Here is a 16,990-nt window from a genome sequence, read left to right as displayed (position 1 = left end):
GGTAATCTGAGAAAATGAAGATTGATTTGTGAAAATGTGAAAAACGGAGATGTTTATTTTATATTTAAAAATATAGTCGTTGTAACGTCGTCAGTTGACGTTAACAACCGTTATGTATACATGACCATTGTAACGTCGTTAGTTGACGTTAACGACTGTTATGTACTCGTTATATTAATAATAATTTTAATAAAAGAATTTTATTAGTATAAATATGATTACTATAAAATACATTTAGTATAAATACGTTCAGTATAAATACGAAGATTAAGAGAATAAACATATTATGCATAAATAATAAATTTAAGAATAAACATTAGTATGCATGAAATAAATAATGATTAATTGCATATAAATGTTAGATAACATAAATATAAATGTTAGTGAAGTTAATAAGAGTTAGATTACGGAAATATAATTCAGGCGGTATAACCGACCATATATAACTTAAATAACATAAATATAAATGTTAGTGAAGTTAATAAAAGTTAGATTACATAAATATAATTCAGGCGGTATAACCGACCATATATAACTTAAATAACATAAATATAAATGTTAGTGAAGTTAATAAATGTTAGATTACAGAAATATAATTCAGGTGGTATAACCGACCTTATATAACTTAAATAACATGAATATAAATGTTAGTTATGATGATAATAATATTTACCTTAACGAATAAATAATAGAAGATATCGTTAAAGATATTTTTTTTTTTACCTTGATTATACGGAGCACTTCGTGCTGATAACGTGTTATAATTCAGTAGGCTTATAACTACCTTTAGTGACGTGTTATAATTCAGTAGGCTTATAACGCTTATAACTACCTTTAGTGACGTGTTATAATTCAGTAGGCTTATAACTACATTTTAGTGGCGTGATTTTTGACTGTGGACTATTGATAATTATTAGAAGATATAAAGAGAAAGAGAGAGAGAGAGAGAGAGAGAGAGAGTATATATGAAATATATATATCATTCAAGCAAGTTACATGATTACATTTGATGAGGTATTTATAATACATGATTTACCGTGCATTATTTGACTTATAATTAGGAGTAGCTGTCATCCATGTTTACTTTATCACAATAGATATTATATAAATTTTCTCCATATACTTTCTAGTGATCCAATTAAGCTACTTTTAAAAAGTAATAGAATCACTTTTTAAAAGTATTAAACATCCAAAAGCTCACAAACGATTTAGACCATTTTTAGTTATGACGCACTTCTTCAAATTAACACAATGTTGACACATCACCATTTCATTTCCGTTTCTTACTATTACTAACCCATTGCATATCACTCTCAACAATTACACCATTCTTCAACCACTATAATTACAAATCTAAAAGCAAAATATACAATTAATTAAAACCAAGACATCCGTGATGAATGATGCTTAACTTTGACGAAATGGTTGACTAGAAAAGATCAGCTAAATATTGTGTAGGTGTTGCTAATGGTGCCAATTTTTGGCACGGGTTATTGGCAAAGGTTTAACGAACACATTGAGAGTGCTCTTAGAACGTGCATTAGTATCTTGCTAACTTCAGCTCTTCAAAGAAAGTATCTTACTACCTTTACAACATTCATAAATTCATTCAAAGCATATGTAAAAGATGATGCAGATTAAAACTAAACCAAACTTTTGTGTCTTTATTTTAATCAAGGCAAAGTGGTTCTGGACCTAACATCACCTTTAATAATAGTACTCCGCAAACAAGAGTAACATAGCATGGGTAGGGGTAGTGGTATATTCTATTATATTAGTTGTCAAAAGTAATTCTTAATGGATGGCTGGATAACATTATCCCTAGCCCCCACCCATCTTTTCTTACCATCACACAATCAGGACCACCCTCACCCCCATGTGATCTTCAATTCAAACCCTTTAGATATAACATAGCGCATCATGTATGAGATAACATATCGACATGTTAAAATTCACACTGCCCTGCTCTAAATGTAATCTAAATCCAACATGTAAATAAATGATCCGATATCCTAATCGCCACAAGTATTATTGTGTACGATTGTATATTGTCGCGCTAAGTCCAAGTGGTACCACACCCCACACACTCCAACCACATTCATTCCATATTGTCATTGTGACTACATATCATATAAAGAGCCAAGTGAATATGTGATCTTCACTTGACCATCCATTAGATGAATCCAACTCAAATCTAACCCCACTTCCCAAAACAAAACATAACAAAACAGAACAAAACTCATGTTGTATTTCATACACATTTTTTCAATTACAAAATAAATATCAGAGACATGAGGGGTAGGAGTACAACATAATAAAATTTAAATAGATACTTAACAGAGGATTGATTTCAAGTCAAAAGCTAATTACCTTATTGACTTTCCCTATTCTTATTTTATTTCCTTCTCTTTGGAAGTTTAAGCAACTCTGATCATGCTATCTCCGTTGTTGAAGCCTGACATCACTTGATATGAAGAAGAATGCCTTTCTGGAGATTGATCGTGATTGAACGACAAAGAAAGATTTAATGATACTAATGAAGGGTGTGTTTCATATGTTTGATTTAAATTAAGATCCGTTCTTGTTGATAAATTAGTTGCTGGAAACACAGGTACCGGATGAACTACTAGCGTTGACCCGCTATTGACTTGATTGGCATTGTTGAAATTCATTATTTGTGTTGGATTTTGAAGTTGTACTGGCTGTAAAACTGGTCCAGCTGGAAACGATGTAGTTGTACATCCATTTATTGGAGATATTTGTTGGGAAGATGTCATTGAATGTTGCATAACAGCTTGACCTTTGTTATCTTCATGAACTTGTTTTTCTTCCGTTGATATTGCAGCAACCTAATCATAATTCACAAATCTATTAGTTACAGCAAGTTGTAATTTTCATGAATACTAATTGCATTCCAATGCAAACAGGCTACATACATCAATCTAATCTAATGTACTATCATACTTAGTTTATGCATATAACGCATGCTGATTGATTTCAAAAAGATTTACAGATATAAAAACTCACTGAATCAGTAGTGATATCGAAGAGGCTGGATCTGCGACGACGGCGATTGAGGTTGCTACGTCGAAGAAAGTATTTCTGAGCATGACTTGCAACTTGAGTAGGTGTACGAGTCTTAACAAAATTCCTTGAAATTCCTCTCCAGTCTCCTTTTCCTACTTTTTGTAAACCTAGAAGAAACAGCTTGTGTTCATCCTCAGTCCATGGCACTCCTATACATTTTCAATAACAAAACAATTAGTATTTTACCCTAATTAATTCAAATAAGTCAAACTTGAGATGAAACTACTAGCAAATGAATTGATAAACAGCAAACCCTAGCTCACTACAGTACTACAAAACAGAATCTAGGCTATCTAGCTTATCAACAATTACTCATATTCTTCGGCTCAATCAATTAAATTATAACAAACGAACACGTAACAATATACAATATACAATATACACATAAATTTAATATATATTTGACCAATAGTCAATAGAGATTATATAGATGATGTGAGATCTGACCTCGTTTACGCTCTCTACTACCACCGGCCTGGTTACGAACAGCGTCATCGGCGGAGGCGTAACCGTTGTCTACGGCGGCAGCAACGGCAGCGGATACATCGATGTTGTTATTAGAAGATTCATGTTGAATTGCAGGTTGTACGTATTGTGATAAATTGTTCATACTAACACTCTTCCTCATCGGATCAACTATCACTCGGACACCAAACAACATGATCTCACCGGTGCCGACACCAGAGCCATCGGAAAATGAATCATCTATCGCCGATGATTGCGATTGTGATTGAGACATGATGTTTCGTAGCTACAAATTCATCAACAGAGAATCGATCAATCCATTAATCAATCAATTCGAATGAACAATTAATTCAAAAAATCGATGAAATGAAATTGATAAATGGCTACTTACTGATGAATCGTATGGAGATTAAGGATCTGAGGTGGATTCGTGTTGGTGTATATGAGTGATTAATGTTAATGGCGTACAAGTGTTGTTTAGAGATTTAGATAAAATGATAAAATGATAAAGATGATAGGAAATAGATAGAATAGATTGTTGATAGATATAGTAGGGGGTATATGTATAGGTGGTTTACATTTATTTAATTACTCGATTTATTTATAAATATCTATATCTACTATATTACAGTATTTGTTTATTATTTATATAATTCATATTGGATAGTATTTTTTTATGCCTGGCAAACGGGTCAGGTTGGGTCGGTTTGGGTAACAGGTCAAAATAGTTTTGGGTTGAAATGGGTCATAGGTCAAACGGGTCAGTTTTTTAAACGGGTCAAAATGGGTCAGGCTGGGTCGGTTTGGGTAACGGGTCGAAACGGGTCACAGGTCAGTTGGGTCAAATGGGTCAAATGGGTTACATCGTTTTTTTACATTTATTACATTATTTTAGTTATTATTATTGATTTTTTTTTTTTTTTTTTGAACGGCACGTTAGCTTCGCAGGTTAGTGGTTAGCACACACGCAGTCAGAGGAGGAAACCGGACCGTAACCAGAGGGCAGAGAGACCGAGGTCTCACAGGTTAAGGCGGGGAAAACCCCCTTGGCGCAAGCGAGACTCGAACCCGGGTCTCTACTCACCTAACACCCCCAGGCGTTAGACCACTGAGGCAAAGCCCCAATGGCAGTTATTATTATTGATTATATATACATAAGAACTATGAATATACATAATAAATGATATAACTATGAATGCTTTCATAAATTTTTTACGGATGAAAATTTTTGTACTCGACCCATTCACAAAACCCATTAGACCCATTTCTATTTATTGATCTTTGAGTATTGATACCCATTAGACCCGTTCCTTCATTTTTTGTATAGGACTCAATAGGTTGGAGAGAAACTCATTTGGATCTTTTTTTAAGTTTTGATTTACATTGTAAGGCTTAATTTTTCTCAAGACCCAATTGACCTGAAAGTTTGACCCATTTGACCCGAATTTGAGTTTATGGGTCACAATTGCCAGGTCTAGTATTTTTATTTTTATAACATTAAATTTAAATATTTTTAAAATTAAAGTTAAAAATTAAAAAATGACAGGTGGATCCCATGTGGTATGGTGTTGGAGTTTGTTACCGATAGACGTGGTGAACAATGTACGGCTTATTATTTATCCTCCGAAAATCTTTTTATTTTACGAAGTATATTTTATTTTATTTATTTTTTCTGAACAACTTTGTTTAGTTTATTTTTGTAGTCTCCATATCTTATTTTTATATGTTTGTGTGTTTGCAGAAGTTTTTACTGCACATTGTTAATTTTCTAAAAATATAAGATAAAATAATATCTTATTCCGTCTACAACCGTGTAGATAAAATAAGATTAAGTGAAAACATGAATATACTTAAAGGGAGAGGGCACTTTTTTGGGAATGAGAAAGTAATTTTTTTTTCTTTTTCACAAATATTAAGATTAGGTAAAAACATGAATATTTAAAAAATACTTTGTGATAAATGTTATTATTTTATCCATAAAACGTTTGAAGAAATAAGAAATAACATTCATCGATAAATGTTAATTCCTGATGACATTCCTCATGATGCATGTTATTCTTCAAGCGTATTTTTTCCATCTTTTGTGAAGTTTTTTTTTCTTCAAATGGATGCGAAGATGGTAAATTCTCCTATGATTATGTCGACATCTTGTCTTTTATAAAAAAAATTATATAATGTATATATTTATATATTATATATAATTAAGATTAAAAAGAAACAGGTACTAACATTGTGTTTAACTCATGTGGTAATGGTCTGCCTCTTTTAGCAAGAGGTCACAAGTTCGAATCCCGTGAAGTGCATCATTGCACACAAAGTTGCCCATCTACCTTGAATTCTAACAAAGGGTGTCTTCTAGACGTCACGTTGCGGGAGCAGTGGGGGAGGGGCATGCCCTCGGATTATGTCGGGTTTCCTCCTGGCCAATAGTTTAGGGCGGGTTATGCAACTGCAAGAAATGAACATGTGAGTGGTTAAATCTCTCTGAGTGATCTCGTAGTACTGTTCAAAAAAAATAAAAATAGAAGCAGGTACTAATAAAGCCCAATCACTCTAAAATTTAGATTTGTCAAATGTGTCCAATGGGTTCAATGGGTCGATAGAATGAAAAATTAGATCCACCTTACTGCCAACGCTTACGCACAAGGTTTATTTCCCCAAAGCATCTGGGGTTTATTTTCCCTAAATTATTACGATATCATTCTGAGATAGAAATCTGCAACTCACATCTGCTCGTAAGTTTACTTATCTTTCATTCTCTTTGTTTTAAATTACGCAACTGTGATTCACGGCTTTATAATATATCCATTTACCGACTTCGTTTCTTAGAAATTTGAACTATAAACGAAATTAGGACATAATGTTGGAATGGTGGCGTTATCGTTAATTATTTTGGTTATGATTACTTAAGTAATCACTAATCGCGTGTTTTTGTTGGGTTCTTAAGTATTATGTCTAGCTGATTATTAAATGATTATAAACCGAAATTAGGGTAAATTGTTGGAATTTTCGTGTTAGTTGAAATATGAAAGTTTATCTTTTCTCAGAGCTATTATGTTTGTTTTCTTAGATTTAGAATCTAATTGTGAGTTCATGTAGAGGTAGGTAGATGAACCAACCGGGTCTCAACCAACAGTTCGACCTGTTTAAAAGCTGATCCATTTTGACTCTTGACTTGTTTCGACCCAAATACGTTTGATACTTGACCCAACTCGACCCGTTAGCCATAGTTAGTACGGTACATACTGTTTATCTCTATATTTTTTTGGAACAGCCTGTTTATTTCTATATTTTGTGTACTGATTTTTGCTTGATGTTATAAATAACTTGCAGCTTTTGGACTGTGATACAATACAGTGAGAATGAATACAAAAGACGATAGACTAAGCAGCTTGTCAGACGATCTCGTCATCAAAATCCTCTCTTATAACAACGACACCAAACAAGCAGTTAGAACTAGTATTCTGTCATCTAGATGGAAGACTATTTGGAAGTCAATCCCACTTTTTGATTTATCCAGTGACTATTTTACTTCAAGACCTCATGAGGTCACTCGTTATCTCTCTTCCCGCAATAATGAAATAGAGTTGTCGTCGGTTGAACTTAGTGTTGGAGAATTTAGTCAAGCGTTTGTCAAAACTGTTGTCGACTATGCCTTTTCCCACAATGTCCAAAAGATGACTATTATATGGTCGGGTGGATGGCATAACAAAATACCTAATTTTCTTTTTATGTCCCGGTCTCTCAAAGATCTCACTTTTATTAGTACTACTAGATATCTTAATCAACCTGAAATCAAATCATCTATGGACCTACCAGCGTTAACATCGTTGCATCTTGAAAATGTCATTCTTGATAACCAAAATCCTGACGAGTATGGTGGTCTTTTCTCTAAGTTCCTAAACTTGAAGAATCTTACCTTATTTAAGTGCTCCATACACGATCATAATCCTTTCATTTCACTTTCTGAATTTTCTAATCTAACGCCCGAGAATGGATTGTATTCTTTTGCTAATGTGGTTGCACCTCACCTAAAGAATCTCACTGTTGTAGACTGCCAAGGTCGTCTTAAGGTTTATGCACCAGAATTGTCCTCATTGATGTATGAAGTTCCATGTTTTGAAAACTTTATTGCAAATGGTGTGTCTTGTTTGGAGAGAGTGGATTTCTATATGTGTCCATATGAGGAAGATGATGGTGATGCAATTATTAAGATTCTTCAACAGTTCCACAATGTCAAATATCTTACGATTGGATTGGAAATCGTAGAGGTATTTGGTCTTTAATGTTTATACGTGCATTTATATAACAGCACTCCAATCACTTCATGCCACTTATTCTGATTTATATAATGTTTTTCAGATTCTTAAGTCATATGTGGACGAACTCTCGGATCTACCTTCTTCATTTGGTAAGTTAATGAGTCTCAAGATTTTTCCACGGAAGGAGAAAGGAAAAAAGAAAGTAAAGATCCCAAGACAAGTCAAAAACTTTTTTCTAGGTGCTTCTCCAAATGCCGTTGTCTCCATATACTCACGCAAGGTTGTTTCACCATCAACAATTTCTTGTATCCCATCTATCATTTACTTGTTTCTATACTTTATATATCATATGATGAAAAAGCGGGGGCTAATGTTCTTTATAAACTGTATGATAACATGTAGGAGGTGAAAACATTGAAGGATGCCACATCAGCACAAAAAATATTGCCCAAGTTGCAGGGGTTTGTTCATGATATACAAGTCTCTTAAGAAATGGTGTCGTGTGTTTTGCTTTCAGGTTTCAATGGTTTTTGCTATCTGTTATCCTTTATGCAACAATCATATGGTTTTTTGGTGCTATGCTACACATCTTGGATGGTTATGTGATTCGGTTGTCTAATATGTAGTACTATGTTAAAGTAGGATTCTAATTTAGTTCCTTTTGTTGGGTACTTTGATTTTTAAATATTTTATGTGTACTCTACTATGCTACTTCCTGTTCTTTGGAAAGTTTATTTTCACAAGTTTTTAGCTTGATTATTTCCGCTTAATCCTTTTTTTATCTTGGTTACTGATTGTGAATGTATCTACATATATGATGTAGCACATCTACAGTTAAAACTAGCATTTACGCAATACATTGATTTTTGTATCCTGATGATTGTTGCTGATTGTTGGAAAGTTTATTCTCACTAGTTATTCAGTTTCTTCTTTCAAGTCAACTAGATTATTCAAAGTCAACTCTAATTCTCACCGGAGTAATTTCTTGACATTAAAGTGTTGTTCTTTGAACTATCAAAACCTTCTTCATCTTCACAAGCTTTAGTATCCTGCTCAGGTTCAATATCCTAATCTAATACAGAAATAGTCAATGATAGTGTCACTGTAATCCTGCTCAGGAGTGCTTTTGTAGGAGATTTAACACTGTTAAAAGTTAGTTGGGTAAATCTTATATATGCATTGGACTTAAAATTGGGCCCCAAAAATTGTCGTGCCCTGTATTATGGCACCGTATGCAATTGCCTAAAGTCAGGCCTGATACACAAGTTCACAAAACCCATAGTCAGTGATAGCAAAAAGAGCAAACATACTTAAATGTCAAATCCGTAATCAAATAAAATAAATTTGCAATAGTAAATACTCACATTATCGCCAAAGAGAAGAACATTCGAACACAACCAACAAGATGTCACAAAGATCTTGAAACAATAGCACCAACAATGAGGAATTATCTCAGAACTATTTTATTTTATCCAATATGATTTGAAGATAAACACGTCTATAATCGAATGTACTTCAAACTATTCTTAGAAACAAAGCAAAACATCATAACACAAATAGTTTTCTGGGGGTCAAGATAACAATCAGCTTTACATTGTCCCATTGCTTTTATTAGTTTCAAAATCAAAATATCTTTTAAGATTTTTTGAACTATCATTCTATTTTATTTTTTGAACTTTGTTACCAAGTTGTCCGATCAAATAACATGTATGTATGTATGTATGTATGTATGTGTATATATATATATATATATATATATATATATATATATATATATATATATATATATGTGTGTGTGTGTGTGTGTGTGTGTGTGTGTGTTTTTCTAACTTTGCATTTAATAAAAGGTTTGTTACAATCGTTGATATATGCATTGTAACTAGAAGCTTATAAGCTATTGAACAAAATAATTTTGAGCAACATCGCGCGGACTCTAATGACTCGTTAAAAATAAATTTATGAATTAACAGAATTAACAAAATTTTATTAACAACATATATCACATAACTTTTATTGAAGTTTCATTTTCTTTAACTTGATAGTAGTTTCATGTCATCTCACAAACTCGTTAAAACTTGTGGAGATTTATCATCTCACTAAGAATAGTTAAATTGTAATGAAAAAGTTTATGAAGCATACTATAAATACAAACTATTAGCGCAAATTAGTCATGCGATCCTTGTAATTCTTAGTCATACACTCATACTACGATTATTAATGAATATCATTCAATTTGTTAAATTTCACGAATTCACTCCCGGTTTTCAAAATCTACGGACTAATATCTAGCAGTGGGCCGTAATTAACAAGAAGCTGGTCAGACCATTTGAATCTTCTTAAAAATTATCATGTGTCCAATGGGTCGTATTTATGGGTCCAGCGCACGTGACGTAACTAGGTAAAGTCTATTTCCCTCACGCGTTCTAGGGTTTAGTTTATTTATTTTCCCTAAACTTAATTCATTGTCACTTTCATGTATACTACAGCAGAAACTTACGATCTTCTTCTGAAATTGAAATCGGCTATTCACATCCGCACGTAAGTTTATATATCTTTCATTCTCTTTGATTTAACGCAACGGTGATTCACGACGTTCAAATATATCATTTTATCTCCTTTTGTTCGTAGTTACTGAATTTTGACATAGTGTTGGAATGATGGAGTTATTGTTATCAATTTTGATCCTGTATATATATTTAACCACTAATCATTAGTGTTTTTTTATTGTGGTTCGTAAGTGTAAGTGTTATGTCTATTTTAGTAAATTATTATAAACGGAATTAGGGCAAGCGAGCCAGAAGTAATCCGATTGATTAAATGATTATAAACGGAATTAGGGATATTGTCCGAATCATGGTGTAATTCGAATGATTAAATGATTACAAACGGAATTATGATTGTTTCCTTAGGCTTTAAATCTGATTGTGAGTTTTTTTTGTAGAGGTAGAAAATGTATGACGTTAAGTTAAAGCAAGAGAACGCAGTACAATTGCCTAAATAGCTTCGGTTAATTTAAGAAATTGAATGCTAAACTGTTAACACAATAAACTAACTGCTTGACTACTAAACATAAACTAGTTAATAGTCTTTTTTATTTCCATGAGGAAAATAGCTCTCGTCCCAAATTGACTTACGTTTCGACCCGTGACATGTTTTGGCCGAAATTCGTTTGAACCTTGACCCAACTTGACCTATTTGCCAGAATTACTATTGTGCATTCTCTTTATATCTCTATAATGTGTTTTGACTTGCAGCTTCTAGACTTTGACAGAGTGAGAATGAATACAGAAGGCGGCGATAGACTAAGCAGTTTGTCAGATGATCTCGTCATTAAAATTCTCTCTTATATCAACACTAAACAAGCTATCAGAACCAGTATTCTTTCACCTAGATGGAAGAATATTTGGAAGTCAATCCCACTACTTGATTTATCTACTGAAGATGATACTTTTGATGAGTTCACTCGTGTTCGCTCTTCTCGCAATTTTGATTTCCATGAGTTCAATCGTTTGCTCTCTTTACGTAATGATGGTTTCCATGAGATCTCTCGTGTTCTCTCTTCTCGTAATGAAATAGAATTGGTGTCTGTTAAACTTAGTGTTGGAGGATATAAACAAGCGTTTGTTAAAACTGTTGTCGACTATGCGTTTTCCCACAATGTCCAAAAAATGACTATTATATGGTCCGACGGATGGCATAAAGAAATACCTGATTTTCTTTTTATGTCCCAGACTCTCAAAGACCTCACTTTTATTGGATCTGTTCCATATCTTCGTCAACCTGAAAACAAATCGTCTTTCGACCTACCAGCGTTAACAACGTTGTATCTTGAAAATGTCAGTCTTAGTAACAAAAATCCTGACGAGTGTGGCGGCGTTTTCTTTAAGTGCCTAACCTTGAAGAATCTTATCGTGTTTAAGTGCAACATAGACAAACCTAAGCGTTTAATTTGCCATTCTGAATTTTCTAAGCTCACGCCTGAGAACGGATTGTATTCTTTTTCTAATGTGGTTGTTCCTCACCTAAAGAATCTCACTCTTGTAGACTGCCAATGTTATATTTTTATTTATGCACCCGAGTTGTCCTCATTGATGTTTGAAGTTTATTGTTTTCAAAACTTTTATGCAAATGGTTTGACTTGTTTGGAGAAAGTGGATTTCTATATGTGTCCATGGGAGGAAGATAGTTATGCAGTTATTGAGACTCTTCAACGGTTTCACAATGTTAAACATCTTACTCTTGGATTGGAAATCTTAGAGGTATTTGGTTCAATTAATATTTATAGGTGCATATCTATCTACTGCTGCTGCTGCTGCTGCTGCTGCTGCTGCTGCGGCTGCTGCGGCGGCGGCGGCGGCGGCGGCGGCGGCTGCTGCTGCTGCTGCTGCTGCTGCTGCTGCTGCTGCTGCTTGCTGCTGCTGCTTGCTGCTGCTGCTGCTGCTGCTGCTGCTGCTGCTGCTGCTCCTCGAATTATTATTATTTTTCAGGTTGCATCATTTGTGGACGAAGTCACAGATCTACCTTCTCCATTTGGTCAGTTAACGAGTCTCGAGATTTATCCACGGAGGTTGGATCGAAAAAAGAATGCAAAGAAAGTAATGATCCCAAAACAAGTCAGAAACTTTCTTTTAGGTGCTTCTCCAAATGCTACTGTCTCTATATATACTCACGCAAGGTATGTACTTTCACCATTAACGATATTTTGTTTTGTATCCCAGCTATCATTTACTTGTTGCTATACTTAGTATATCATATATCATATGATGACGTTGATGATGATAAACGGGGATTGATGTCCATTATAAATTGTATGATAACATGCAGGAGGCGGAAGCGATGAAGCATACCACATCAGCACAACAAATGTTGGCTAAGTTGCAGGTGTAAGTTTCTATAGCATATCAACTGCTGCAATAGCAAACTGTAAGTTTCTGGTTTCTTTATGTTTTAGGTTAATGATAATTGTCAATTGTCATAAAAATGCCAGCAAATGGTTTCATTTTTACTATTTGTTTTGCTTTCAGGTGTTTGTTATCTCTTACTTCGTACTTGTTATCTCTTACCCTGAATGATTGATGGAACAGTCAGAAATTGCTTGTTTAAATTGGAATGGTAAAAGGTGTATGTTTTGTGTACTTTTGAATTCATGTGATTTGGGTTTTAAATATGTAATATGTCTAAGTACGATCCTATGCTAGTTCCTAGTGTTGGGTTTGGATTGTTAATTATTACTACGTAGTACTTATATATATCTGTGCACTACTACTATGCTAATTTTTTATGTTGGATAGTTTATTGGCACAAGTTTTTAGCTTGATTACTTGTGATCAATCCCTTTTATCTAGGTTGTTTGATTGTGAATCTATTTACGTGTTTGGTGGAGCACATTGAGAATTGAAACTAGTGTTAAATAATACTCCTATTCATATTGTATTATTGTTGTAAAGTTTTATTTCCACTTATAGTACTCGAAGTCAACTTCAATTCTTGCTAGAGTGATTTCTTGTCGTTAAAGTTCTGTTCTTCGGTATCACTTTCGTGTGGCACACTCTTGATTTCTGACCTGCAAACATTCAAGATCTGAACCATCAAAACCTTCTTCATCATCTTCACATGGTTTTATATCGGTTCAATACCCTGATCCATTACAGAAAATTCATATAGATATGGTCCTGTTGGATTTCATAGTCAGCAGGACTAAATGACTTATGACTAACCTTCGTTCAAATTATTAATTTTGTTATAATTCAGTAGGCTTATAACTACCTTTAATGGTTATAAGAACAAAGAGAGAAAAAGAGAGAAGAAGGGGAGAAGAAATATTGATATTGATATTTCAAGAGAAATGGTGCACCTTAAATGGTTACCATACATGTCTATTTATAGTATAAAATATTACTATGCAAGAAATATAATAATAATAAAATTAACATCCAATCTAGATATTTTATAACACAATCTAGATATTTTATAACACTCCCCCTTGGATGACAATTTTATTAGAGAATAACTAGTACTGCCTCGTTAAAAACCTTGCTAAAGAAAACCCAGTGGGATAAAAATTTAGCTAAGGGAAAAAGAGTGCAGCATAGAGTTGACTCCCCCTCAAGTAGACAACGCTGAGTCGACACATCTTTTGAACTTGCCTCATGCCAATATTGTGAACGTATGTTTTGAAAACAGCAATTGACAGTGCTTTGGTATAAAGATCAGCAGAGTTGTTGATTGAACGTATCTCATTTTAATCTGGTTGTCTTTTACGAGATCTTGAGTATATGAGAAGAATCTGAGGTTTTCATCTGAAACTGTATCATCTAAATCTTTTATGTACAAGTTTAGCTCCTGTGATTTGTCTACAGTCTCCTTCATGGTTTGCTCAAACCGTTGTTTCAGTTCCTATTCCCTTTCAGTCTTTTCTGAGCCTTACCAACATACCATTCTTTTCCATCAAACTTATTACCGTTAAGACCGTTTATAGCTTTAGCGCCTCGTCAGCATTTATGTTTTGTTCTGTCATTTTTGATACTCTTCTTTCATTTGTATTATGTAAGCTGCATTTTCTTCATATATAGTTGTTGGTGAAGATAATTGTTAGTCTTTTATAGCGTTCTAGTCCACAATAATCAATAATGATTTGTGTCATTGATCTCAACCAAACACATTTTCGAGTAGTTTCATATAATGCAATCACTTCGTCATGATTTGATGATGTTGCAACAAGTGTTTGTTTTAAGAACGCCATGATTTTGTGGTACCTCCATTTAGGAATACATACTGAGTTTGAGATTTATCTTTATGAGGATTTAATGAATGACCTGCATATACATAATCAACCAAATCTTGTTTTGAAACGTTAGAATAAAATAATTTTAAATTTGCAGTTTCTCAAGGGTATCAAAATATGTGTTTGTCCCATTCCAATGTCTTTTTGTAAGGGCTGAGTTGAACCTTGTCAACAAATTAACTGCAAAAGAAATGTCAGGTCTTGTACAATTTGTAAGATACATAACAGTCCCAATTGCACTAAAATATAGAACTTCCGATCTGTTAAAATTTTCATGATCTTCGCAGGGATGAAATAGATCAGTGTCAATATTGAGTGATCTAACAACAATGAGTTTGTCTTTAAAAAAAATGTTTTAAAATCTTTTCGGTATAAGTTGTTTGATGTACAAGTAAACCATTAGGCATATGCTCAATTTGCAATCCAAGGTAATACTTGGTTTTTTCAAGATCTTTCATTTCAAAATAATTCTTTAGAAGTTGAATGATTTCATAGATCTCTTTATTTGTTCATATGATGTTAAGAACATTGACATAAACAACTACGATCTCATATCCGAACATTGTTTTTATAAAACATATGTGCAAAATAAGTTTATATTTATACCCTTTTTTTTTATCAAGTAGTCATTTAATCGGTTAAACCACATACGTCCCGTTTGTATAAACCCACTTAGAAATCTTTGTGATTTAATGGAATATATTCCCTTGGATTTTACATTAGATGCTTATGATACCTTAACCCTTTAGGTATATTCATATATATCACTATTAAGTGATCCATACAGATAAGTAGTAACAACATTCATGAGATGCATTTAAATAACTACCAGGTTGATTAAGTATCTAATAAGTAATTGTATCCATTACAGGAGGATAATTTTTCCTCCTAATTCATTTATGGTCTTTGTGGGAAATATTGAGTTACAAGTCTAGTTTTGCCTTGTAACTTCATTTGCACATTTCTTTTCGGATAAAAATTCATTTGTATCCCATACGTTTCACATATTTAAAAGTGATAACGATTGATCCGAAAACTTTTCTTTTATCGAGCGATTCTAATTCAGCTCTTATTGCTCCTTTCCATTGAGCTCAATCATGTCCATTTTGTATATTCAATGACAGATTTTAGTTCCAGATCATCATCTTTATTCATGATGTCATTGTAACATTATATGAAAATATCTCATAGAGATTTTAGTTTCATTTCGGTTCCATAATATTGCATAATTTATCGCAATTTTAGTATTTACATTTATCAATATCCTCTGCAGAAGGAATATTGATTTGTGGTTCTTCTTGAACACTTTCTCTTACCTCATTATCAGCTGATTTTTTTTTTCGAGGATTTTTATCTTCGGAACCAATTGATCTTCCACGTTTGATGCGTGACAAAGACTCAACAGTGACATTATTGCCAGCTTTTGGAATTTCAGTTCGAGCTGGAGCATTTATCGCTGGTATATATGATTTAGTCACTTTTTTATATCTGTAAATGCATAAAGTAATTAATTTGCAAGTTCTTGCATATGCATTATTTTTGAACTTTCGTTTCACATTCTTTTGTGCGAGTTCAATATACCTTAATTGATGTTCACATCATGAAGCATCATTTTATTTTTATTTTTATTTCTCCCCCTAATCTAGGGAACAATGTTTTATTAAAATGACAATCAGCAAAACGTGCTGTAAAACATCACCCATCATGGGTTCAATATATCTTATGATTGAAGATGTTTTATATCCAAAATATATTATCATCTTTCTTTGAAGAACCATTTTATTGTGTTGTGGTGATACAATTGGAACATACACTGCACAACCAATGTTTTAAGGTAGAAAATATTTGGCTCTTGGCCAAAATCAAGTATTAAGTGAAAATATTTACGACTTCCACATGGTATAATGCGAATTAATGTCGCAGCATGTAAATTTACATGTCCACATATAAATATTGAGAGATTTTTACTCATTATCAATTGTCTAGTTATTAGCTGTAAGCGTTTATCTATTGATTCAGCTAAACCAATTTTGTGTATGCACATGAGCAACTGGATGTTCAACAACAATCCCTGTAGATATATAATGATCATTAAATGCTTGGGATGTTAACTCACCAGCATTATCAAGTCTCATCCTTTTAATGGTGTAATCAGAATAATGTGTTCTCAATTTAATAATTTGTGCAAGAAACTTTGCAAATGCCATATTACGGCTTGATAACATACAAATATGAGACCATCCGCTAGATGCGTCTATTAGAACCATGAAATATCAAAATGGTTCACATGATGGATGAATTGGTTCATATATCTTACCTTGAATTCTTTCAAGAAACATTTGTGATTCTTTTTCACAATATACTTTTCATTAATCACCATATGTGCTTTCCA

The 16,990-nt window shown here is 33.2% G+C and overlaps 3 protein-coding genes across 3 annotated transcripts; 2 read left to right on the top strand and 1 right to left on the bottom strand.

The window, feature by feature from the left end:
- Window positions 1-2,225: 2,225 nt before the first annotated feature.
- Window positions 2,226-4,102, bottom strand: LOC139857276 (transcription factor MYB1R1-like). The gene is made up of 4 exons (XM_071846012.1): window positions 3,944-4,102; window positions 3,535-3,838; window positions 3,028-3,236; window positions 2,226-2,849 (listed from the first exon to the last, which is right to left on the bottom strand). The coding sequence occupies exons 2-4, from the start codon at window positions 3,824-3,826 to the stop codon at window positions 2,418-2,420; spliced, it is 933 nt and encodes a 310-aa protein (XP_071702113.1). The 5' UTR covers window positions 3,827-3,838; window positions 3,944-4,102; the 3' UTR covers window positions 2,226-2,417.
- A 2,812-nt stretch (window positions 4,103-6,914) lies between these two features.
- Window positions 6,915-8,440, top strand: LOC139859059 (F-box protein At5g03100-like). The gene is made up of 4 exons (XM_071847877.1): window positions 6,915-7,823; window positions 7,915-8,094; window positions 8,217-8,275; window positions 8,332-8,440. Exons 1-4 carry the CDS (start codon window positions 6,915-6,917, stop codon window positions 8,438-8,440), a joined length of 1,257 nt encoding a protein of 418 aa, XP_071703978.1.
- Window positions 8,441-10,267: 1,827 nt separating this feature from the next.
- LOC139858311 (F-box protein At5g03100-like) lies at window positions 10,268-13,096 on the top strand. Its single transcript, XM_071847168.1, has 5 exons — window positions 10,268-10,352; window positions 11,069-12,073; window positions 12,302-12,489; window positions 12,639-12,737; window positions 12,839-13,096. The coding sequence occupies exons 2-4, from the start codon at window positions 11,093-11,095 to the stop codon at window positions 12,652-12,654; spliced, it is 1,185 nt and encodes a 394-aa protein (XP_071703269.1). The 5' UTR covers window positions 10,268-10,352; window positions 11,069-11,092; the 3' UTR covers window positions 12,655-12,737; window positions 12,839-13,096.
- Window positions 13,097-16,990: the final 3,894 nt, after the last annotated feature.

This window comes from Rutidosis leptorrhynchoides, chromosome 7, assembly GCF_046630445.1.
Source record: "Rutidosis leptorrhynchoides isolate AG116_Rl617_1_P2 chromosome 7, CSIRO_AGI_Rlap_v1, whole genome shotgun sequence".
In the NCBI taxonomy this organism is placed as follows: domain Eukaryota; kingdom Viridiplantae; phylum Streptophyta; class Magnoliopsida; order Asterales; family Asteraceae; genus Rutidosis; species Rutidosis leptorrhynchoides.
This window is presented reverse-complemented; position numbering and strand designations above follow the sequence as displayed.

Excerpts from the sequence above, each read along its gene's own strand:
- LOC139857276 (XM_071846012.1), bottom strand. The coding sequence starts at position 3,826 with ATGTCTCAATCACAATCGCAATCATCGGCGATAGATGATTCATTTTCC. Across the intron at positions 3,237-3,534 it reads TAGTAGAGAGCGTAAACGAG|GAGTGCCATGGACTGAGGAT; the intron begins GTCAGATCTCAC and ends GAAAATGTATAG. Across the intron at positions 2,850-3,027 it reads TCGATATCACTACTGATTCA|GTTGCTGCAATATCAACGGA; the intron begins GTGAGTTTTTAT and ends AATTATGATTAG.
- LOC139859059 (XM_071847877.1), top strand. The coding sequence starts at position 6,915 with ATGAATACAAAAGACGATAGACTAAGCAGCTTGTCAGACGATCTCGTC. Across the intron at positions 7,824-7,914 it reads TTGGATTGGAAATCGTAGAG|ATTCTTAAGTCATATGTGGA; the intron begins GTATTTGGTCTT and ends AATGTTTTTCAG. Across the intron at positions 8,095-8,216 it reads TCTCCATATACTCACGCAAG|GAGGTGAAAACATTGAAGGA; the intron begins GTTGTTTCACCA and ends GATAACATGTAG.
- LOC139858311 (XM_071847168.1), top strand. The coding sequence starts at position 11,093 with ATGAATACAGAAGGCGGCGATAGACTAAGCAGTTTGTCAGATGATCTC. Across the intron at positions 12,074-12,301 it reads TTGGATTGGAAATCTTAGAG|GTTGCATCATTTGTGGACGA; the intron begins GTATTTGGTTCA and ends ATTATTTTTCAG.